The sequence below is a fragment of the Macadamia integrifolia genome, chromosome 4 (assembly GCF_013358625.1).
Source record: "Macadamia integrifolia cultivar HAES 741 chromosome 4, SCU_Mint_v3, whole genome shotgun sequence".
Taxonomy (NCBI): Eukaryota; Viridiplantae; Streptophyta; class Magnoliopsida; order Proteales; family Proteaceae; genus Macadamia; species Macadamia integrifolia.
In genome coordinates this window covers 36974795-37000681 of record NC_056560.1, presented here as the reverse complement: position 1 = coordinate 37000681, position 25887 = coordinate 36974795, and the positions used below count along the sequence as shown (strand labels likewise).

Genomic DNA, 25887 nt, shown 5'->3' with positions numbered 1-25887 from the left:
TCTCCGATACGATACGATACCCTCCGATACGTATCTTAATTTTGACCGACCGATACGACGACCGATACCGATACTTTAATCCTTGTAATTATTTATTCAATCATGAATGATTTAAAGTCACTATTGACCAGTAGCTTTTTTTTTTTTTTTTTCTGTTACTTTTACATAAAAATAAAAAGGAAGTAATGGTACGTTTGGACAGCAGGCAATATATAGATCTTCATAGAAATATGTAGGGGTGTCAACCGATCGGGCTTAATCGGGCTTAAAGACTTTCAAAGGCTACACCATGTTCGCCCATTTAACTAATCGGGCTTAGTTATTGAGGGCATGGTACACTTTATATTCGGCCGGTTGGCCTCGGACTATAATCGGACTACCTTAATCGGGCTTTAGTCGGGCCTTAACCGGGCTACGGATATGTTTAGTGTTAAACGGGCTTTAACCGATTTTTAAACGTGTCCTCTTTAAAATGTGCTCTTATATTCCGGCCCACTCATGCAAATCCAAAAAAATGACAATAAATCAATAAATGATACCAAATATAACCATTATTTAAAATGTGAACATGTCTTTACTTTTTAGTTTTTATTCCTTAATTTGGAGGGTAAAATAGGTATTCTACAGTCATTAAAGGGTCGGGCCAAGTCGGTGCACAATAGGCCGGTCTCAGTCGGGCTTTATTCGGTTGGTCTCAATCGGGCGCCCGACGGTTCAAGTAGCAAAACCGAGACCGACCATTTATAAACAGGCCTGGCTCAAGCCCAACACATTTAATAAACGGTCCAGACTGTGTCAGTCTATAAAAGGTCAGTCCCGATCGATTTAATCGGGTCGGGCCACGAATTGACACCCCTAGAAATATGAATTTTAATTCATTCTTTTGTTTTTGGAGTATACACAGACCGTGCACTATATATCAAGGGGTTCATAAGGAGCCAACAAGGACTAGTGGTAGCTCAAGCCCAAGGTAAGAGTCGGATTGATTGATCGAATCTAGAAAATTTAAACGGCTAAAAAATGGATCTGATTCGGATACTCCTAGGTGGATATGGATGGAAATTGATTAAGATTTTCAATTATCCATTTCGTTCTTAACTTGTGTGCCCCGACCTTCTCCCCTCAAGACGGTTACAATGCACTCTCAATCTATGACTTTGTTGTTTAATTATTTTTCTTGTTCTTTGGAACATGTTGAATCTTCAAGAATCCTCAATATCATTAATTAAATTTTTATTATTAGTTGGATATCTATTCAAATTAGATAGAATATGTTTCAGATTATCCTAATTTGGATTCGAGTACCCTCTGATTGGATATGGATACCCATAAACATTAACGTATGTGAATCAACTTGGGAATTTTTTTTTTACATATATTTACATCCCTATTCTAATGCTCATAAATCATGAGATGTCTACATGGCTACAACAAGATTATTGGAACTGGGTTTAGACTTTATTTGAAATATTAATACATATTTCTAAATTTAAAAAAATGAAATTAAGGTTTCATAAACGTTCATATATAGTTGTGGGTTCAACCCTTCCCCAAACTCACTAAAGGTGTAAATTAGTTTGGAATCAATTATTTGGTCCGGTTCTAAAGAGTATTTGGTGTGATTCTAAACCAAAAATTTGATACTTGATTCTTACATGGTTCAGTTTTGAGTCAAGTACTCGGTCCATATGTTACGATACACAATATATAGTATAATATATTACTATAATATTATAATATAATACATTTGTATTATAAAATTTAATAATAATATTAATTATATATACTATTTAATATTAATATTATAATGTATTAATGTACTAATAATATACTAGTATCTAAATTCTATTTGGTTTTGGTTCTAAAATATGTAAGTCTGGAACGAAACTTGAATTTTTTATTTGAGGCAGTTTTGTATCTTCCGAATTAAGGGTTTTCGCTATATATTTGTAGCGATGTTTACTTTCTCTATAAACAATTCTGAGAGGTGTGAAGACGAGCATTGTAATCCTATTCTCTATTGATAGTGAAGCAGAATCTCATCTTATCTCACCGAGGATATAGGTAATTTTTCCAAACCTCGTAAACTTGTGTGCATTATTTATTTTTGTTTTTTCATTACCTTCTGCATTATTTTTAGAGTTGCATTTCTACATATAGTAATAGTAGTCGCAGTAGTAGAAATAGTAGGATGAATAAGTGTGATTTGTTGGGCACCGTGCTGGTCCCTTGTGGGTCTTTATCTGGTCCTTGTAGGCCCTTCTACCTAACACATTAAAAACAGGAAAAAGAAGAAGAAAAAAATACAATAAGGAATATCGATTCTTGATGGTGTGTTTATTGACAGTTGAGATATTGACCCGGCGTCTACTGATCGCTTAAAAATATTTCTAAGGTGGGAATCCATTACTTTCAATTTCTACCGATAGAAAAAAAATATCCATTCATATTCAATCAAAGCCCAAAAGTCTAGTCTTCCAACCGAGAGAGAGATTGATGAAAATGGAATCAACTCGGTGAGCACGCCAGTGAAGAATGGTGAATAATATGTAATTGAGAGGACTTTTCAAAGAAAACATCGACTTCCTACCAAATTAATTCATTGTTCTCTCTCCGTTAAAATTTGTTTACCAATTCAATTCAATTCGAGCTTTCTAATCGTCAAAGTATCAATTGAGTCAGCCAACCTTAGATTCAACATTTTTGTTGATCGGAAACGACTTCTACGGTTTCAAAGAAATACTTTGTCGTTTGGGTTTCCACTTTCTACGAACCATCTTGGGTAACACGGAATTATACGTCAATCAACCTTATAAGTTATTCTTTGACAAAAGGATTTATAAAATCTTAGGAAAACAAGTGTTTTCTGTCCACGAGAGACCCTGCGCCCACATACCAAGGTGCACAACCCTATGTAGGGCATAGTGCTTATGACTCAGGACCTCTGTTAGTTAAAACGGGAACGGCAAAAAAATATTGTTCAGTACGGATATGTTTTAAACGGATCAAAACGTGAACGAGACGGTCAAAAATACGGTCAAATACGATAAAAACGGGAAAAAATAAAAAACGGACGATACGTGTTTTAAACGTTTATATTTAAATAATACGGTGTCAAAAAAAGGGCAATATATAGACATAAATTGGTATAATAATTCTCTAAATACCTAGATAACAATCAAAATAAATAGTCCCGTTTTAAACGTTTCTATTTTAAAACGTTTATATTTTTTAAAATCCATTTTTTTACTGTAAAAAAAACGGTACGGCGTTTAAAACGGCAAAAAAACTTCAAATAGCCCCCGTTCCCCTTTTTTACCGACTTTCTGTGAAAAATTCGGCAAACGGCGTTTAAAACGGCAAAAAAACGGGACGCCGTTTTAAACGCGTTTTAAACGCGAATAAACTAACTAGGCTCAGGACCTCTCTCGGACAAAAAAAAAAACTTTTTTCCGTACATATCAACAATGTAAAATATTTTGGATCTCATTTAAGGATCATAAGTGGGAGATCAGGCTTTGAACATGTAAAAAGAGCAAACCAATTAAGAATCGATTATCTAAACCTAATTGATTTAATTTGATCGCTTGAGACCGATTAATAATCAATTGGATTTAGGTCATTTATATCAGAAGCATAATCAAACCCAAATGTTAATAAGTTCACTTCCTTTATACATTCACCTGCAAGTATGGGTCACGTGCCAACACCTATCTCGTTTGATGCCATTTAAAAGGTGAAGAAGGGTGTTTATGGAATTAGAGGGGGAGGTTTTGGCAGCTAAGCTGTACGTGTAGAGGAACTGGACTCCTGATCAACACCCTTTCCTATGAGGAGTCACGAGTGATTTAGTACGTAAGTGCAGAGATATCATCTAAAGTGAGGAGGTGAACAAAGAAAATGTGCTAGTGTACCTACAATCGGTTGGGTTTATGAAGATATAACAAAACATGTGGCCGATCCAAGGTTTCCCTTGTGGTTGGCACTTCTCCCTGAGGAGAGTGCTTCAAGGATCAAGACCCCTTGACAACATCTAGTCATAGAACTGTAACATCTTTCCTACTTTCCAAGAAGGTTGTGGCTCTCTTGGTACCAATTATAACTCCTATGTGGGTCATTTTCTTGATTCCTCTGTGGTCATAGTTTTAAAAATCAGATTGAATCGATGAGGATCTCCTAGATTGAATTGGTATTGAACAAGATCGATCCCCAATCCCGATGTGATATCGACGGATCTATTGGTAAGGTATAAGAGTAAAATAGTACCTAAAGTTAAAGGGGAGAAAGAACCCCAGAAAGCAGTGTGACCTCTATGCTCAGACACATTTGAAGACAAAATGACCATCCTACCCCATGAAAAGTAGAAATCTTGCTGATGTTGATGCTTTTATATGTGCTTCTATTAGCACTTGTGTTGATGTAAAAGCCATGCTTATTTTTAGGGAACTTTCTCCACGAAAAAAAGAAAAAGATACCTATCCAGATCCGAACCGGGTTAGCCGAACCAGAGTTTTTTAAAACCCTGTTTGTGGGTCCCTTCTATGGCTTGCTAAAAACTGAAATTTCCGTTATAGTATTATTCTGAATCCCAGGGGTCGTTCGATTGGTGCGAATGCCGGGAATCCAACGAAAAGACCAGAACAAAAGTGGCGACTTCGCCGCCTCTTTCTTCCATTAAATGTGTTTTCTAGTCGTTATTGTGTAGTCGCTGACTATAAATGCTCCAGTCCTGAAAGGATCGCTGTCTCAGTTTATAAAAGCTGTCCTGGTAGTCTTCTGATCAATTGTTATCTATCCTTGAAGACCTTAGAATCTTAAATCGCAGCAAGTTTTCTCTGAACTTCGAGTTCGTAAGGTGAGCTTCGCGATTGCAACAAAGCCTTTGATCTGATTTTCTATAGAGAAATAGATCATTCGAGTATGGTTTTATTTGATTCCGTCCATATTTGGCTTTCATTTTTTAAAATCTTTTAGCTTTTTATTGGAAAAATTGATCATGTAGTTTGGATACTTCAATAGAATTCATAACGAATTTAACTTTTCTGTTTTTGTTATTTCTTGTTAATATGCGTTTTTTTTTTTTAATCAAAACTAGTTTTGTTGTGATTCATCAACCATTTTTGTTACTGAAAATGGAAATTCTTTTTGTTTGGTGTGGTATCAGCTTTATAAGTTTGTAATCATGTCAAGAAAGATGCTTATTGATGGCAAGCTGAGCAACTCTAATGATGGTGGGGCGCAGTTTGATTTTGATCTGTTTGTTATTGGCGGTGGCAGTGGTGGTGTCCGTGCATCTAGATTTTCAGCTGGATTTGGAGCAAAGGTAAATTCAGAAAACTAAAAATTGAATAAAAATGAAAAGCTACCCAGATAGGGAAAAGAAGAAAGGCAAAATAAATTCAGAAATGAAAAATTGGGTTTTCTTTTGTATGTCATGTATCTGCTGCTTCCTTATGCAAGTTTTATTTTATCTTAAAATTGAATGACTTAATTCCCCATTGAGTAACTCTTTAGATGCATGGTGGTGTTTCTTTTAATTGGATGGCCGGCTGGTTTATTTGATTGAAGACTGACCACTAAATGAACTTGTTAATATCATTTCCTTTTACCTTTTGTTGGAGGCATGATGTATGAAATAGTTGTTTTCGTAAAAGTTAAACAATTGGATCACATCAAGGATCATTGCCAAGCCCATGCATATTTGCGTCAATCATAGATGAATTGACTAGAGACATTCAAGATCAAATTCCTTAGCGTATGCTTTTTTCTAAAAACGTTGTTTTGCTAGATGAAACAAAAGCAAGGATAAGTATAAAGTTGGAATTGTGGAGATCAACCTTAGAATCAAAAGTTTTTAAGATAAGTTGAACAAAAACAAGAGAATATAATATGTAACTTTAGTAATGATAAAATTGATGATTGGGAGATACTACAAATAAAATTTTGATACCTAGGTTCAATAATAAATGAAGGAGAAATAGAGGATGATGTTGCACCAAGAATTATAATAGGATGGACAATGTGGAAGGGTGCGTCAAGGAAAATATTTATAGGCAGTTATACAATCATCAATGATTTGTAGAGCTGAATGTTGGGCAGGGAAGAAACACTATATAAACAAACATAGTGTAGCTGAAATGAGCATGTTGAGTGGTAAAACTAGAAAAATAAAGTAAGGAATAAAAAAATTCGAGCTAATCTAGGAGTAGCTCCAATACATAATAAATTGCGAGAGAGTCGTTTGAGTTTTTATGGACATATGCAGCGGAGACTTTTGAATGCTCCAGTATAGAGAGGTGATTTAATTCAGATTGAAGGAGCTAAAAGATCCAGGCCTAGACCTAAAATGACTGTACGAGAAGTGGTGAGGAAAGACATGTATAGCTTAGGGCTACAAGTATGGATTTGAATAGAGTTTATTTGAGAAAAAAGGATTCATGTAGCCGACCTCATTTCGTTGGGATAAAGTTGAGTTGATTTGAATTATTTATTTATGGTTCTAAGTTCTTTTTGGAGAATTTGGTATATGTTCTATGCCTTTTCTATGCTTTAGTTCCCTTAACTAGTGGAATTTCAATTCCAACACTAACCATTTTGGAAATTGTGTTGCAAGGTTGCAATTTGTGAGCTACCGTTTCACCCTGTCAGCTCTGACGTACTTGGAGGATTTGGAGGAACGTAAGTTTATAAACTGACTTGACTGCTGCCATTACTTCCACCCTCCTACCAAAAAAAAAAAAAGACCTACATGAAAGAGCCTTGGAATTGTTTTAAGCAACCTAAACCCCCAGTCCTTTTCTTAACATATGAATGACAAGGTTGGTTGTGGCCATTGGTTGTGCTTGCGTTTTCTGTATATGTTTCAGATGGGGTTTGCATCCCCTTGTTGCAGAAACCACCTGAGTTATAGTTCTATTTTGGAGCAAAGGACCCTGTCATGGTGATTAATATTATTATATTTTATTTTATTTATATATATATATATATATATATTATTTGTAATCAGTGGGAAACAGCTTTTGTTGGACAGGAGGTTTTTTGTTGGATCTGGATTAATACTTGTGTGGTATATGCAGAGCATATTTTTAACTAAACATTGCATGTTAAATGATATGCCACACATTTGGTGCTATAGGTGTGTTATTCGTGGTTGTGTGCCCAAGAAGATATTGGTGTATGGAGCATCTTTAGGAGGTGAACTTGAGGTGAGATCTTGAGCCCTGTTTGAAAACTTAAAATAGTTTCATAAATATTTTAATGAATGGAGGCATGGAGCATCTTTAGATACGTGTTTTATGTTACACTGCATCTTTTCCTATGCCTATTCCTGTAGTAAATGTTTTAAGATGTTGAATCACTAGGAGAATTGTCTCTCCCCCAACCAAGGTAGTTTAATATCTAAGTCATATATCGATGGAACATCTTGGATTTCTTCTTATGATTGTTTGAACATTTCAGTGAGTTCAAGTACCATCTCTTCACCTTTTTCTGTTTCAAATCTTTTAGAGTAGGAAAGCTTGTTATGGTCAGTTTTACATTTATAGGTGAACTCTTTTTATTTTTATTTTTTTGGGGGGTGGAGGGGGGGGGGTGGGGGTGGGTGGGGTGGGATTGAACCCAACCATCAAAGCAGAGTGTATCAGGGCCTCTTCCATTAAAAGTCAGGCTCAGGTATGGATCTTGGGGTTGGGTCCAGGCCTAAAAAAGCCTGAGGCTGGGCCCAGCATGCCTAAGATTCACATGGCTTCTGGTCCTTTGCTTTATTAATTTACCTTCTTGTATTTTGAGAGAGCCTAATATTTAGGCAAGAACTCTAAGGGTTGCCAACAAAGGCATAAGATTATAGTGAATATTACAAGAGATGGCAATGGGATAAGATTAAGTTAGAGCCTACCACAGCCACCTCAGGAGCCCAGCCACTCCCTGGCCACTCCTCAACCTGCAAAGCCCCAACCCAATTTCCTAGTACAATCTGTGTGTCCAGTTATGTTTTAAACAACAGGTGGGTTAAGATTTAGAAACTTAATTTTGTTCATGTGTATGGAGTATGGAAGGTTTGAAACTCATGCATTAATTCAAGATAAAAGTTGCACAGTGAGCCAGTAATTTGGAATGTTGATAGCTTTTTCAGACTTGTGATTTATGAATTTTTTGAGGCAGCAGACTTTTCTCCATGAAGCATTTTCGGATATTAACACCCACCCCCCCCCCCAAAAAAAAGTATAATTGGACAAACATCTTGTTTATTCTTTTCTTTTGTATACAAGGTTCAAGAATTCATTTCTTTTCGGTGGTTTCAAAACCACCAAAATACGAAATTCGGCGAAATAGTGTACTTTTTCCACATGTTTCGCTTGGCCTTTTTTTGGGGGGGTGGGGTAATGGCTGAAATGCCCAAAATTAGCAAAGTGAACAAGACAAAATGACCGAGATGACCAAAAATCGACAAGATATTGCATTTTTTGGAACAAAATGAGTGAAATTTCAAAACGAAATGACCAAAATTGTGTCTTTTTGTGTTTCATAAGCAATTTTGTTTCAGGGAAAAAAAAAAAAACCAATATATCCGAGATTTCAGCGAGATATCGCCAAGTTTTCGAACCCGGTTTATATAGTCCTTTATTGTTATAGTGGCCTTGTAATCTTTGAGCAGAGAGCTTATCCTCTACAGTTCTTCCATCATATGCCGCATCGTTATTTTATATTCCCTATAAAAAAAGTAATGCATATTTCAAAAAGGAGGGAGTTATTAAGAAAGTTCAAACTATTGGGTGGGGAAAATTATGAGAGTTAAACATAAAAATCCATTTAGTTGGCTGCACTTCTCAAATGATTAAATGTTAGTGTTGCAGTTCTTCCATTAGGCCGCATCTTTACTTTATATTCCCTATAAAAAAAATGCATATTTCAAAAAGGAGGGTGTATTTAAGAAAGTTCAAATTATTGGGTGGGGAAAATTATGAGTGTAAAACATAATAATCCCTTTAGTCGGGTGCACTTCTCAAATGATTAAATGTTAGTATTAGTAATGCATTCGGATGATTATTCTAGTGAATGTGTTAGAAAATCTTTAATTACTGAAAATGCTAAACTAGTGTGTAAGATATGGGCTCAACTCATGTTCCAAATGTAGGATGTAATGGGATAAGTATCTATAACAAACCTTCATCGCTGCTACCTGTCTTAAGTGTTATCATTGTGTGAAGCACCATGTCTTTAGTCATTGGACTTATTAGACTGCATTTAATGTGGGTGGAATCTGAATTAAACTCATAGGATTATGATTGATTTGGTTTGTGGTTTAGACTGCTTCCCTGAATGCTAAGTGTGGTTTTCTGTAGGATGCGAGAAATTATGGGTGGGAACTGAATGAGAAGATTGACTACACCTGGAAAACACTCTTGCAGAAGAAGGTCAGTGTTAATATTTTTGTTTCATTGCATGTATATGACAATCACATAAGAATGTTTTAGCCATTCTTTTCACATTAGAGACAAATGTAAAACAGAGAAGAGGAGTATACAAGAACATTTACTACTTCAAGAAAGAAATAATAGTTAAAAACAGCAGAATAATAGTTCCAGTGGGCCCCAAAATTGAGTGGTTTTTTTGTTGTCTATTATCTTTGTGACAAATGGATTTTTTATCGTTCAAAATCAGAAAGAAGTAAATTGTACTATTCTATAAAAATAAAAAAAAAAGAAAGTTGAAAAACTCATCAAATGAAAAATCATATAATGTAAATTTCTTACCAGGAAATTTATTCTTTTAAAAGCAGCTTCATGCATTCTTCAGTACCACAGTATCATGCTTGTGTTGCAACTAATTCACTTTAAAAAATTGTTCTTTCTAAAAATAGCTCCTCCAGCACACGTCTCATTATTTGCATTATTGGGTTAAATGACTAGTTGACTTGTTACGTGGGTTCAGGTACGGGAATTGGGTGCAGGTATGTGTCGAGGAGTTGGATCCACCTCTTGTCTAAAACTTAAGATATGGGATGTGTCCAAAATATGACTACGGGGACTCAGCTAAAATGTCAAGAAGGGGGATTTATGTGTCAAAAACCTGTGTCTAAAGAAAGGTTCTTAGTCATCTTTATCTTCTTTGCAGCGATATCCTAGTGTCTGACTTTTGAGTGTGCATGGGACACATATCCCATACCATACCCATGTCCTTTAATGTTGATATGGGCACTCTGGGTGTGCATGAACTGTCCACATAGCAAAGGTAAATGATGATAGTTATTATTATTATTTTTCTTAGGGGGGATCTTCATTTTAACATTAAGTCCTGCCGAGAAGCCTGAGGCATCGACAATAAGGAAATGGCTGAACTGCAGAACATGGAAATTGGTGGACAATATATGATTATAGTTAATTGATATTTCCCAACCTTGTATAACATTTCATGTCTGTACAAATTAAGCTTAGGGGTTGAATTCTTTTTAAGGTGGCCCATGCCTTAGAAATAAAAATTCAAAAGAGAATCTGATTCGTCTTTTCTGGAGTTCTGCTTTATTGCTTGTTTGTCTCTGGAATGCTTCAGTCTCTAAAATGGTTCAAATGAAAAGGCGGCAGAATAGAGGCCCCAAGGGGAAGTGTTTGCCCTTTTTTTAATAGCAATATGAAGTTTTTCTAATTTTTAATTTTTTTTTTTTTTGGGGGTTGGGGGGAGGGGTTAACTTTTTGGTGTTGACATGAGAATATTCTAAATTACCTTCTGTGGACGCTGCAGACACAAGAAATAGTTAGATTAAATGGAATATACAAGAAGATGTTGACAAATTCTGGAGTTAAGTCATTTGAAGGTGAGGGAAGGATCATTGGGCCCCATGAAGTTGAGGTGACACAAATAGATGGTACTAAATTGAGCTTTTCAGCAAAACATATCTTGATAGCAACTGGTAGTAGGGCTCAACGTCCACCTATTCCTGGGCAGGTATTTCCTCTGAACTTGTCTGCTACAGTAAGCTTTATGGGTGTCCTGTCAGGCTGTCACCTGTGACCGTACGTGGCTTAAGCCTTTTTTTTTATTAAATGGTTAAAATTGTTCTATGCTTTCTATATTGAAGATTTAAGCTTGTTAAATCTACAGACATACAAGGCATTGCTTGGGATACCTAAATCAATATTCTTTAGCTTCTCTTGTACACAACATTAACTATTTTCTTCAAGTTCAATCTGAATTAAATATAAAATTCATGGCTTAGGAAGATTCTATGTTAGTTTGGGAGTCCATTTTACTGTAGGGAAATCATAAACTGTACTTCTTAATTCTCTTGATATTCTCCTTTTCTCTTTTATTTATTCGGGTATCTATCTATAGATAATGCCATGGCCCTGCTTTTTAGATTACAAGGTTGGTAATCCTTCTGTTTTCTTGCTTCTGTCAGTTGTGGTTATGAGTGTGTCTGACAACATAGATGCTACCCTTTACTGTACTTTGTAACATCCTCCAGCATCATCAGTTTGGTTTGTAGGGACAATCGTTTGAACAGTTTTCTGTTCTTTATATCTGCAACGCCCAGAATCAATCGGATACAAACTTTGAAGGAATAATCCTTGTATAAGACCATTTATTTAATATCTTTCCCTTCCTGCTTTACTATCATACTACCTAATGTGTATTTGATATGGATTTTAGGAATTGGGTATCACCTCGGACGAGGCTTTGAGCTTGGACGAGTTACCTAAACGAGCTGTGGTATTGGGTGGAGGGTATGTTACTATCTATTTGTCCTTTTTTTTTGTGTGTGTGTGTGTGTGTGTGTGTGTGGTTAATTCTCTTTATGGTCATAAGTATGCTTGACTTCTATTTCGTCTTATATAGGTACATTGCTGTAGAATTTGCTTCAATATGGCGCGGGATGGGTGCTACCGTGGACCTATTTTATAGGAAGGAACTTCCATTAAGGTTGTAATGAAGGTTTTTATGGTTTTGTTCTCTGACTATGAATATCATATTTTTTAAACACCCCCAGTCAAAAGAAACAAGTAATCCATCTTATGGTTTCTTTTTGACAAGCTACTATGATATTCCTGACTCATGGTAACTTCTAGCCTTCTATATGCATTTCTTAAAGAAAAAACACGAGAATGCAGTTCCTAAAATCTTTCCTCTGAGACCATTTCTTCAATAATAACGTTTACTATATGAAGAATAAAAACCAGAAATAAATGTAAAAGTTGTTAGCAGGTAATTGGGGGTCATGATTACTATGTTTGAAAATGCCAATTCCCATTTTATGTGATAGAACTAAGTCTTTTAGGGCATCTTGGACCACCAATAATGAAGTAAATCACTGAAGTGTCTTGTTTAAATCTGTGAATATCTACTGCATTCTTTTACTTTCAATGAAGATTACTGATAGACTTAGTTTATTTTTCATATAGAACACTTGATGTTCATCTCTTCCTCCCAATTTTGCAGGCAGAGGAAGGGAAAATTTAGATAGGTTTGACTAGTAGAGACTCGTGTAAGCCTTGACAGTGGATTTATGGACATAAAATATGCCAAATGATTTTATAAACCATTAGCATCATAATTGGGAGAAAAAAAGGAAGTGAAGGTTTTTTAATAAACCATGTGGAGAAAAGGTTACAGTTTTTGTTGAGTGGTCTAGTCAATCCAAAATAATTCATCTAATAGCTTGACATTCGATAATTGTTTTACACTGAATGAAAAGGTGCACCAACTATCCTTTTCCTGCTTACACATGAAGCGCTGATTTGCCAGCCAAAGTTGCGTCTTCTTTAATGGATCAACTGTTGGTACCCCGTCTAGTACCGCCGCCTGATTGAAAGCCTCCACTTAGGGGGTACGGGACTTCCTCAAATCCTAGCTGTAAGAAGGTGAGTAGAGGATGGGATGTACTATTGCAAACATGTCATCTTTCAACAAAGGAGGGAAAATATATTTTCACCTTTTCCTAAAAGAACGGTGTTTATGAGACTGAAAGTCCAAGCTTCCAGCTTAGTTTTTGGCTCAGTTTGATTTGGAAAAAATTAATTTGTATATTTTCTCATCTTAAGTTTTCTTCTGTTCCATTCCCTCCCTCATTTAATGAGAGTGAACTACATGGTTCACTGTTTTATCTCATTTAAATTTTTAGTTCACATCAATGAACTTCTTGTCGCTGCCTATAATGGAAAAAGGTTGTCCCTTATGCTGCAGCAAAGTAGACCTATAACATTGGTACATGGTAATTGCAGAAGAATGATAATATACAGAGGCAATCGTATAAAATAATTATTTGACTCTCAAACATTTGTTTCCTCTGTTTCGTTTACTTCTGTTGGTTAGATCCCATATAATTACTTTACTAGGTCTTTGTATGTCTAGAATGCTTAGGCTGGCTGGCTTAATTATTTGACATATTGCAGAGGTTTTGATGATGAAATGAGGTCTGCAGTCGCAAGAAATCTGGAAGGTAGAGGAATTAATCTGCACCCAGGGTCTAATTTGAAAGAGGTACAACTAGTTCTTTAGGGCTGTGTGTCATCATATGCATTGTTCTGTCTCATTCTTTAATTTCCTTTTCTGGCTAGTGTCCATTGGGTTTCTACCTTTCATTTATTTATTTATTTATTTATTTTTTTTTTTTTTTTTTTTTTTTTTTTTTTTGGGTTGCTGAAAATTTCAAGCTATTACTATGTTTGCTTTCTTTGTTTCAACTTATTACTATGTTTGCTTTCTTTGTTTCAGTTGATTAAAACTGAAGATGGCATTAAAGTTCATACAGACCATGGGGAAGAATTGATGGCAGATGTTGTACTGTTTGCCACTGGTAATTTCCAACCAATTCCTTGGCACATAATTGTGTTTTGTCTTATTCATCTGTGAAGGGATCTGATGTGCTGTTTGTACATTTCCATAATTGATGTCACAAAATGGTTACATACTTGATATGTTCACTTTCACTAATGTTCCGTTGTGGGAACTTGGTAGTTTGGTTATCTTGGTCAACAAGACTGGAGTTTGAAAACATTAAGTTTTTAGAATTCATTACATTAATGGTGGGTGTTAGCAGTTATATAGTCCTAAATGCGTTGCCTTGGCTGAAGACTTACGTGACATCCTGAAGATAAGCACGGCTATACGAATGACCTTATATTGACAATGTTGGAGGAAATATTACTGCAATTGTCTGTAAATGCTGAATTGAAACCTAGTGAACATGATCTTGATTTCTGGAATTTTCTTTCCTGTTGGAGTATCTTCTCATACAATATTTCTTGCAGATAAAGGATGATAAGTGTCTTTAAATGTCTCCCATTTTCAGCCTCAATTTGCTTCATATTGCATCCATGCTATTCCATTCCTTCGGACATGAAAAGAAACCTGTCCATAACCTTCTTTAACCTGGGAGTTCTAGTCGTCATCAGTTACGAGGACTCTTGCAACTTACTTTTATGGCCATCTAATCTTTCATAACTATGATAATTTTATAAATTTATAGAAGAAAAAAAAAGAACATAGATCATGTGTCCGTTCTCTGGTTTCAGGTCGGATTCCTCATTCAAAGAGGTTGAATTTGCAAGCTGTAGGTGTTCAACTTGATGCAGCAGGAGCTGTGAAGGTGACTGGCATTTACATCCTTTCTGTCCTGAATTTGCTAGTCTCCTCTCTTAGATTACTATATCAAAAAGTTCATGTTATTTATTTGGTAGTGTTGCTTTTGCAATTCTATACAATAATTATGCAACAATCATGTTAGCAAAAATATGCAGTGCCAAAGCTCACAAGTTCATGATATGATTGTGGACCATTATGGAAGGAGACCAGTTATTTATTTTCATATTTTTACAGGTGGATGAGTACTCCCGCACAAACATCCCTAGTATATGGGCTATTGGTGATGTTACAAACCGAATAAATCTTACTCCTGTTGCCTTAATGGAGGGAACCTGCTTTTCGGTATGTGCCTATGTGGGGCATCTGAATCTTCATCAATTATAGTCATTGAGCTCAGTCACTTATCATGAAACTTATTCTCCTTTGTTAGTTGTTTTGTTGAGGAACTAGGAAATATTTGTTTTCAATTTGAACTAAAATTTCATTCCTCTTACATTGCCTGCAGAAAACTGTTTTTGGTGGTGAACCTACTAAGGCTGATCACAGTAATGTACCCTGTGCTGTATTCAGGTAACATGTTTATCTCGTTCACAAGATTCTTTCAAATGTATGTTTATGTATTTAGACCATTTGATGGTTTCAGTTTAAACTTCACAGAAGCTGATTTATCATTTTCGCGAGTGTACTGAAATCGCATAGTCAGTTTGTATTTGATAAAACATACTTATATTCTTGGCCAAAAAATAATAATACAGATTCATACCTTTATCTATATGCAGGAAAATTCTGCAGTAACAATTTTTTTTGGGGGGTGTGTTACACTATACAGTACAACAAAACAAGTTACAATAAGAAACAAGTAATCCTGAAACAAAAGACACTCAATGCTGTACTTTTCATAAATTTTTTAACATATTTTTAATGCATGTGGAATGTTATAAATTGGTAAGAATGCTAATATCATTCAATTGGGAAAATCCTTGTTCTATATGGAATCTGGGGTGTTGTTCACAAAGTGAAAGCATTTGATTTATAGGAATGACCAAACCTCACATTGGTAACCCAAATAGTATGGTGATACTATACTACAAGGACTATGTTATATGTGAGATATTAAAATTATCAAAAGAGAGATGTATATATTCTTAATAATTTCCATCTTAAATAATGCCTGAATGAGTCAAATTTCAAGTTCTTGATAATCAAGTATTACTAAACCACTGGGGAATTGCATCTGATTCTCCTAGCATGTAGAAGACCAGCCAATTTCCCATTTCCGATAGCTTCACTGAATTTCAGTTGGATTGAGATAGACTTTTGCATGTGTAGACATTCTTATGATTGCTAGTTCTGGGACTATAAGAACTAAGAATTTTCTGGATGTTCTTATATTCTTTGTTCTCTGTATGCAACTCCTCTGATTTTGGGCTTCTAGATATATGTAGGAATTTTGAATTGCATCAAGTTGAAGTGTTGAACATTTGAAATGGATTTTGGATTCTAGTCCTATTATTCAATCAGTGTATGTCCACCCTAGACTGATTCTAGGAGAGGAGAGAAACCTCTGATGGAAGTTCTGATGTTTATCATTTGATCATTTTGAAGAAGTTTCTAGTTCAAAATTTCTCACTATCTTTTTTGTCCATTCTATGATGAGATAACATTGCGTTGTTTCTTTTCTTTTCCTTCTTTTCGTGGATAAAATGATCTGTTTCATCTCGTTACAAATTCATACTTTAACTTGTGATTAAAGTTGCATAATTTGTTCCAGTTTTATGTTTAGTCAATATAAGTGAAGCTGTAGCTTGCGACATGACTAACAATTTAGGATACTGGAAACCGAAATGCATGAACATGTACATCTGGTGCGGGTAGTTGTTTTCTTGGAACAGATCACCCTCAAACTCTTTCTTCGGTTGCAGATATTGTCACTTCAAATTTTGCATATTTTATTGCAGATACAAAACTTTACTATTGTGAATGAATTATTTTGTTCTAGTGATGTTGGAAAACTGTGTTTAGTAACAGACGATCCTGTCTTTCTGCTTGGCAGTATACCTCCTCTTTCTGTAGTGGGCCTCAGCGAACAGGAGGCTGTAGAGCAAGCAAAGGGTGATATTCTGGTTTTCACTTCTACATTCAATCCAATGAAGAATACTATCTCTGGGTGCGTACAGTGGTTTGAAAGCGCCGTTTTTACTTGTTAAATATAAGCTTTATATTTAAATGGATTTGCCATTGGACTACTAGATCACAAGCCTAACACCATGCATCCCTGTGATAACTCTCAAATATATCACTTATCACTTTTCCATAGTATCTCAAAGAATTAAAGATATAGTTTCTACTTACCACCTGGTTAATTTTCTCTTGCCCCTGAGTTCGAAGATTCATTTGGTGAAAATTTAATCAGGTCAAACATGAATGATGCTTTCTCTATTCCATGTGGTCATGGCACTAGACTATTGTTAGAAGTGAAAACTCTCCTAATTGAACATTTTGGTGCATTGATTACAGAAATTTTTTGGATAAAATATCTGGAGAAGTTAAGCTTGTGGTTGACTGGGACAGATCAATCTAGGAGTTTTTATCCAATAGACACTGCCAACCAGTGCATTCCCATGTCGAGTCTAGTACCTTTTTCAACTTGTACCAGTCTATTTTTCAACTCATGCAGGTTTTTGCCTCACTTCAGATAACTAGTTCATATGGAAAGCAGGAAAACCCTAGCAAGGAACTATTTATGGGAAAGAAAAATTCAATGTAGGAAGAAATTGGCAGATTTTCACTAGTTGAACTCGAGAAATTCCTGTTGTTTAAACAACTACGGCAGTGTTGGACCACTAGGAGGAAAGCAGTCAGACATTTGAGAATTATACTAAATGGTACTAAAAACTGGAACTTTCCCTGTTTCAAGTAAGTTCAGAAGGAAAAACAGTCACCTTTGATAAAGGAGAGGGCAGTGAACTGGCCAAGAGGGAGAGTAGAGCTGTGGCACATAATGCAAAGTGGAATACCTTTGTGGTTTCATCATGTTATGATGTTGTACTCTGCCATGGTCTTGAATATATTTGGTCTATGTACCATATGAATATCAGGGAAAAGCTGTTCAGGTAATGAGTTTTTGCATGTGCCTTCGTGCTTATGTTTTACACCAGTGCAGAAATCCCGATGCTCTTTATCAACTGGTGGCTACATAGACATTGATTGCTTCAAACTCTTTTGGATGTTTATCTTCTAGTTTGATTGCACATCTGTGGGATCTATTATAAGACAATTTTACTTCCTGTGTAGCATGTAGCACCTTCTAGGTTTGTCTATGCTCTGTTATGATTCTATTTTATGCTGTCACACTTTCAGAAGACAAGAAAAATCGGTGATGAAGTTGGTTGTTGATGCTGAGACTGATAAAGTTCTGGGAGCTGCAATGTGTGGACCAGATTCTCCCGAAATTATGCAGGTATTCTTCATATTTTAAATATGTATTTTACCACTATTTGAATTGAATATGCCAATTGCCTCTTAAACTTCGTTTACTTTCAATTATAAACTTTCTTGAAAATTATCTTATTTCCCATGAAAGAGAGAACTGAAGGATCATATATAATCTGGTTTTAGGGAATAGCTATCTACACTCCATCCCCCCCCCCCCAACACACACACACTATTAAAAATAGAATCTTCCTCTAGGACAATATAGACAATTGTGAGAATCGCCACTCCAACTGATGAGGCTGGTCGGTTTTAGAAGCAAGGCAGCAGATGGCTTTATTACCTTATTGTATCTTGGCTGGAATAAAGCACTTCTAATATTCCATCCAATACCCTTGCTTGCAAAGTGGAACACAGCTTCTTGAATTAGTAGAAAAAACATAAGCCAATTGTTCTAACTCACTTAAACATGGCTATTCTTATTATTTTAAGAGTTTTGAAGAGGGCTTTAGGATTAAATAGTAGTTTTCAAAACCTAAATGGGACATTGGATACATATATATACACACATATAGTATATATATATATATACACACATAGTTGTCAAGGCGACGCCTTGGCATCCAAGCGGTTTGCCTAGAGCCTAGGCGATTGTCGCCTTGTTGCATTGCATGTTGCCTTATATTTTTTGCCCTTATTTATGCCAAATACCATTTAAGTAAATAACCAAAATGATATTATTAATAAGCAAATACCATCTATTTGAATCTAATAAAAATAGTTTAAAAATCAAATTCCAAAAGGATAAAAAATCAACCCACCCGGTCCAAGAACAAAAATTGGATTTTTGGTTGGAGGGAGATTTTCAACTTTCGAATGCTAAGGTTTTTCTCAATTCTGAAAATTTGATAAATCTTATCATAGTAGAACATTGCTAAAAACCAAAAATCCGGTAAAATAATCTTTTGTTTTGATGTCAATAAAATTATTTCCATTCAGGCAATTTAACAACATTTGCAAACTTTAAAATAAATTTAACCAGAACATAACTTTGTCATAACATCTCAGATTTAAGTAATCTTAGACTTGTTGGAAAGCTGGTTTTTTATTATACCTAATACAAAAAGTCTCATCTAAAAATAAAATCATTTGACCAATAAAACTTATTATAGAAGAAGAGCATTTCTCTAAATGTCAATAAGTCATGTTGATTTTTTATAACTTGATGTGAGTGTGGCTGTGTTGATTTTTATGACTTGATGTTGCTTAATGTTGATTGGTTTTTTATGTCATATGGTATATATATTATAACATACAAAATAACTTTAGAAAATAGGGGAAATAAAAAATAACACATAGACGATTTGATCGCCATGGCAATGCCATAGCGGGCGATTCACCGCCAAAACGATTAGCCACCCCTCCACCGCCTTGGGTCGCCATGATGCCGTGACAACTATGTATGTATATATATATATATATATACACACACAATTATAACTTTGATTTTGTAGTGTTGCAGCATTAACTTTTTGTCTTTTTCCTAGAACACCTCAACCCTAAGGTTTGAATCACTGAAATTGCAATATTTTATTTATTTTTGGTATTAATGTAGGTTCAGTCTTAGGATAAATATTAAATTCCTTCAAAAACAAAAAGGAAAAAAAAAAGAAAAAAAGGCGTGGTGTATTGGTTGGATTTCCGCTGCTATGGCATAGTTGTGATTGTTGTGCTTGACTTTAAGTCTAAACAACATCCAGCTATTCAAGGAAGGGATTAAGTAATGATTGACCTGCTCCTTGGATTCAGAAGACTCGAACAAGCCATGGATGTCAGTCGAGTCCTACACAGGACAGGTTGACATGTTGATATGATTGCCGACTCTGGGGATTCAGTGGGGATTGACTCCCCAGTTAGGAAGATTTTTACTTATCTGAGTAAGGTTTCAGGTTGATTGGGTTCTCTTACACTTGGATGGTGAGGTGGTGTTCTGGAATAGATCCACATGTTTGGCCTCCTCTCCATGTTCCATGCTGCAATCTCCATCTCTGCAATGAGGAAAAAAGAAAAGAAAGTTAAATTCCAATGCATTCCATTGATAAGGAATCAGCTCAAATTTGATGCATGGACTAATCTTAAGTACAAGTCTACAGCATATCGTTAACCATTTGATGGCTGGTGTGGTTGGATGCTTTTAGCCTCCATGTGGCTAGAAAAGGGTGATATCAAGATAATCCTGATGTGTTCTAAATAAAAGTGCTTTTACTGATTAAGTCCATAAAATTCACACTTCTACTTTTTCCTTTGCTTTTGAATTTAAATTTCTGACTATCATTTTGGGTGTTCATCACAGGGCATTGCTATTGCATTGAAGTGTGGAGCTACAAAGGCACAATTTGACAGCACGGTAAGACAACTTTCTCTCTTTAGAATTTAGTGCACCGGTGTCTTTGAATGCCATGGAAGACTCTTCTTTTGTACCCTGTCATCTTTACTTGTGAGGTCCCTATGGCCTGATTTTGGTCACAGTGGTAAGGTAAAATACCTGGCACTGCAATGTGTTTGAACAAATCTAAATCATCATTCCTGTGTTTCTTGGAGCCTTGGAGGTAGAAAGTGGCTTACTATCGTTTTGTTGAAGTGTGACCTTAGGCTATTCTTCTAATGGTCTTAATAGGTAATTCTATGGTACAAAATGAAGCTGCATGCTAGGCAGTGAAAAGGCAACATAATGTACTGCAATGAGAATGAGAGAAATCAGTGGCAAGAGTGAAGAATTTTTAGAGTAGCATCTGTAGGTGGCAAGACACAGGAAAGGTTGACCAAGTTGGTTAGAAATAAAGATCAGTGAATATAGTTAAAAGGACAAGGGGTAGGCTACTAATGCTTTGGAAGTGGTGATAAAAGTTATCAGTGGCTAGAAGTTAGAAGTTATTACCCTAAATGTAGTGGAATGAATAATCGGATTCATATATCTTACTTGATAAAGTATTACGTTTTCAGTTAAATCTCAAAATAAATAGAGTTCAGTGATGTTTGATGTAGGGGGAATATGTCAGTGAAGTTTCAAGTTTGAGATGGTGGAAGAGAGGTTTTAATAGGGGAAAACTGTATGAAGTTATGAAATAGGAGTTTATTAGAGCAGGTAACCAAGTGATTGTATCAATGGAAGGCAGAAGGCACCCTGTACACTCAGGTGCTACACAAAGCCAAAGGCTACCATAGCCTACAACAAAAATAAACTTTCCCGCCAATTACAAAAACCCGAACCCCATATATATGAAGTCAAACAAAAACCTTGCCTTTGAACTACTCATTTACAAAATGAAGCTAGCTAACCCACAGACCCAAAGTGTTTACATCCCTGACTGCGAAACGACCGAAAGCCAGCTAGAGACCAGCCACATGACCTTTGAAGCAACCTTCGCAGGAGATTCCTCCCTTGCAACAAAGATGCATGCATTCCCTTCCTTCCAAATACACCAGAAAATTGCAAAGGGAAATGCCTTCTACAGAACTGTCATCCTCTTTAGAGGACCCCCTACATGGAATGCATTCAGTCAACTCCATTTAACCGTAAAACCCCATCCACTAAAGTATATATAATCCAGGAATCCCCAGTTGACATGATCATATGCTTTCTCCACATCAACTTAACACAACCACCCAGGAGATCCCTCTTGAATTTTCGAATCACACATAATCCATTAATTTGCCACCAATACCTCATCTAAATTTTTCCATCGTCCACAAAAACCCCTAGATTGACAAATGATCTGTTGCATCACCAATTTCAATCTAGTCGACGACTTCTTGGACAAAATTCAATATAGGCTGATAAAAGAAGGTAAGCTAAGTAGAGCTGCTGGAAGTAGGGAATATTGTGAACAGATTTCCATGACAAAAAGCTTTAGAAATTCCCAGATTATGAATAATGCATTCTTGAGTTCAAGCGATTTTGGCATCTTATCTCAGTTTTATTGAGTATGTCCTTTTATAGTATAATAATACTACTCTCCCCTTTGCTAAGGACAAATATTTTGTATTCTACCTTCTCTTCACTAAATTTTGTATATTATCCTCCTCTTTTAATTCATTTTAATGTGAACCCAAAATGCTTTCAACATTACGTAGAGTTAAAACCTGAAATTTCCTATAGCTAATCATGTTTAATATGTATTTTCTACTCCATAACTTATTGGGTTTTAAATTTTTGGTACAGGTGGGTATCCACCCTTCTGCTGCAGAAGAATTTGTGACAATGCGGTCTGCAACAAGGCGTGTGGCGGGAGCTCTCAAACCAAAGACAAATCTGTGAAGATAAGAGACTTAACAAAGAATGGAAACAATTTTGAGACATTTCTTTTTATCCTTGATAGTGTCCTACATCACACGAAAGGGAAATAAAGACTTTGTTGTAAAGTCTGATATGGCTTAATCTTATTACACAATAAAATCATACCATTTTTTTTTTCTACTGGGATGGTGTATTAGTTTTCTTACACAAAAGGGGCCCCTAATATCTATAAGTTGATTGGAAAATTTTGATTACTTGCTTCATTTTGAAACCATTTTCATTTTTGTCCCCCACCGCCATTATATATATATATATATATATTTGTATTACCCAGGCACGTTGTTTCCTTGCCTGGGCAATTCATATAAGAGAAATGTATACCAGAAACAGACCTGCTAACCATTATCTCCCATTCTGTATTCAAATTCTCAGGGTAATTGATGGTCACAAGTGCAGTGCCAAGCAGGGTTTTAAAAATCGGTGAATCGGATTGGGAATTGGACGATTCACCTTGAAATCAGCACTGACCAATTCTGACCAATTTTAACAGATATTTTACCAATTAGAATCGGAAATCGGACCATACCGATTCCAAGTTTTGAAACCCTGCAGCCAAGGGTACAATCGTAGTTCAATCATAGATATTAAATTCGGATTTGGGAATTATTCCGATGAATAATTATTTGGATTAATTCATTTCATTAATTTAACGATTCGGTCAAAATATCGGTCAAAAAAACAGAGATAATAAAATTCGAGCTTGGATTCGGATTCGGAAATTATTCGTTTACAAAAATAAAAAGCGGACAACAAATTCGGATGTTATTTTTAATATTTGCAATACTTGTTTCATATTATCTATCAATTATAATATGCACGTAACATACAAATTATATAAAAATTAAAATTTTAAATTTGAAAGATAAAAATATTATGTTTAGTCATCTCTTTTTTTTTTTCTTTTTCTTTTTTTCTAAACTCATTTCCTATTACTCAAATAATTGAATCAGAGAAAGAGAGACTGAGAGAAGGGACTGAATACAAATTCTGCTCGACCCACGTCACCCACCATGCATGTTCACCTTAAAGTATAGAGAGGGAGAATAACGACTATAAAACTTAGTCAAACCAAAATGGGGTGAAAGATTTTATTATTATTATTATTTTATTTTTTGTATAAGTGTGAGAGATTACCTCAAGAAAGATAAGATTTGTCGGTTAAAAAAAAAAGAAAGAAAGAAAAAAAAAGAAAGAAGAAGAAGAAGAAAAGTAACATTAGGATAACAAATGCATAATAATCACATTATTTTCTAAAGGTTTATTGACTTATTCAATATTCTTTTTTTATGGGATAAAATTTGGTTATAATTCGATAAAATTCGATTCGGCCGAATTATTCGTGAATTTTAAACAAAATTTATAAAGCTCGAGACTTTTTCATAATTTTTTATTTGATTCGAATTAGGACCGAATTATTCGTAAAATTAGGTAAAATTATGTTTGGCAGAATTATTCGCGTTTAATTCGGAGAATTTAATAAATAGGAGTTCAATCCAGTCATTAAAATAGTTTTATAAGAAATAGAAAGGTCATCTTAACTCGTGAAGGTTGTAAGAGGCCATATCTCAATAGTCAAAAGGCTTGGGATGAGCTTCTAGCTCAGTGAAAATGTCACCAAGAAAAATTAGAAGGCCAAAATTTTAAGGGGTTATTACTGAAACATCAGTAATTCCTCGTCACTTAGTCTTATATGGAAATAAAATGGAACTACTTTTGGACTAACCGGATCTATCACATTGATTGGCCTATTAAAATGAGTTATGGGATTTTTAAAACCAATATCATATTGAACGGCTATGAATTAACAACACAATAGAATATTGATTTGGAGAACAAAAACGAAAGAAAATCACATATACACACAAACACACAAGATTTACGTGGTTCACCTAAGAAGGGCTACATCTACGGTCGAGTGATAACTAAAGCTTCCACTATTTTGGATGAAAAATCACAAAACCCTAGCCCTCACATCTACTTATGAGATCAGTTTTACAAATATTGTTTTGACGTGTTACTATATAAAGAAACCTTAATCCCTAAAAGTACAAAATTACCCTAATATAAACGATACCAAAATAATTGGGTCAAGGCTTTGCTACCCTACACCTCCTTACCTTGGGGGGCTCCTATCCCTTTGCATTTCCCATACCTTGTTCATCAGCTAGTGGAATCAATAATACCTTAAATTAAAGTTGAAACTAATTTATTTTAGAAAGTTTACTTTTATTTTTTTTTGAATCGCACGAGCAATAACTAATTTTGGGGATTGAGTAAATATTTTCAAAATAAAACTAGTCAATGTAAAATAATTTTGAAACCTATTTATCTTGTAATTTATTTTTTTATTTAGTGGATCTAGGTAATTTTCCTTAATCCACTAGATAAGAAAATAAATTACAAGATAAATAGGTTTCAAATTTATTTTACATTGACTAGTTTCAATTTTAAAAGTATTTATTCAATTCCCAAAATTAGTTGTTACTCGAAAAAAAAAAAAAATCCTAAAATACCCCACTTTCAATTCTTTTATTTTTATTCAATTCATTTTTAACCGCATGTGGAACCTACTTCCTCCTTCCCTCTCCCCCCTTCTGCGGTTCTGCCTCGTCTCCTTCCTTCTCCACAAAGGCCGATTGAGGTTGCAGGGTTTCGAACACAAAATGGAGTCCTTTTCCTTTTTTATATAATTATGGTTTTAGACACTCATCAAAAGAAGGAAAATTTGTTCAAAATAGAATTAATCTCCAAGACTAACTTGCAATGAAACTAGCAACATCATACAAGATATGAATGCATTATTATTATTTTTTTTAACAACGAACATAATGGGGCTTGAAAGAGGATGATCTCCAACTCTCCAGTCTTTAATCTGGCGTTCAACAGCAGCAGAACACCCTCGCATTCTTAATCTGAAAATGGAGATAGAACTCGCCATGGATGGTCACTGGTAAGAACCCATTAAGACTCGGGAAGAGGAGGATACCTTGACAGCTTTGAACGAGGGATGAAGCAAACCAAGTTCATCTTTGACCTCTAAAGGATTGCTTGTTTCGTTCCGGGTCCTCTTCACTCTCCGGCTACCAAGAGATTTGTGGGTGAACCCATAAATACGCAGAATCTGATTGTCCCAAAATTAAACGCTCGATCCATCTGCTTCAAGCACCTCTCCACAGAGAAATCCCCAAATTTCCCACATGGCTTGTGATATAGCCAAAATGACCTCTCGGTGGGGGCAATGACACGTGTCACTACAGGGACACGTGTCCTCCGCCAGACGAAGGCGGCAAGAAACCACTCACACTCAAGCACGCTCAATCACCGAGGCACGCCCACGGAATCACGCGGGATCACGTCGTCTGCATGAGGGGAATATTCCCCCCAGAAGGTTGGACGTATCCTAGTAGGACTCTAAGAGGAAAGAAGGGGAAAAACCCTAAGGCGGAAGAGCTATATAAGAAGGCACGGAAGAAAGGGGAAGGTAAGTTCTGAGACCCTCACCATTACCCACTTATTAAACT

General features: G+C 35.5%; 1 protein-coding gene across 1 annotated transcript; it reads left to right on the top strand.

Annotated features, from left to right (window-relative positions):
• Positions 1-4575: 4575 nt before the first annotated feature.
• LOC122077539 (glutathione reductase, cytosolic-like) lies at positions 4576-22486 on the top strand. Its single transcript, XM_042643501.1, has 17 exons — positions 4576-4855; positions 5165-5323; positions 6614-6678; positions 7136-7205; positions 9342-9413; positions 10738-10941; positions 11647-11720; positions 11833-11916; positions 13386-13473; positions 13708-13789; positions 14508-14581; positions 14812-14919; positions 15083-15147; positions 16631-16744; positions 17938-18037; positions 20363-20416; positions 22232-22486. The coding sequence occupies exons 2-17, from the start codon at positions 5183-5185 to the stop codon at positions 22325-22327; spliced, it is 1491 nt and encodes a 496-aa protein (XP_042499435.1). The 5' UTR covers positions 4576-4855; positions 5165-5182; the 3' UTR covers positions 22328-22486.
• The last annotated feature ends 3401 nt before the right edge of the window (positions 22487-25887 follow it).

Coding starts and splice junctions, on each gene's coding strand:
- LOC122077539 (XM_042643501.1), top strand. CDS start 5,183: ATGTCAAGAAAGATGCTTATTGATGGCAAGCTGAGCAACTCTAATGAT. Junction 5,324..6,613: donor CAGCTGGATTTGGAGCAAAG/GTAAATTCAGAA, acceptor TTGTGTTGCAAG/GTTGCAATTTGTGAGCTACC. Junction 15,148..16,630: donor GTACCCTGTGCTGTATTCAG/GTAACATGTTTA, acceptor TCTGCTTGGCAG/TATACCTCCTCTTTCTGTAG.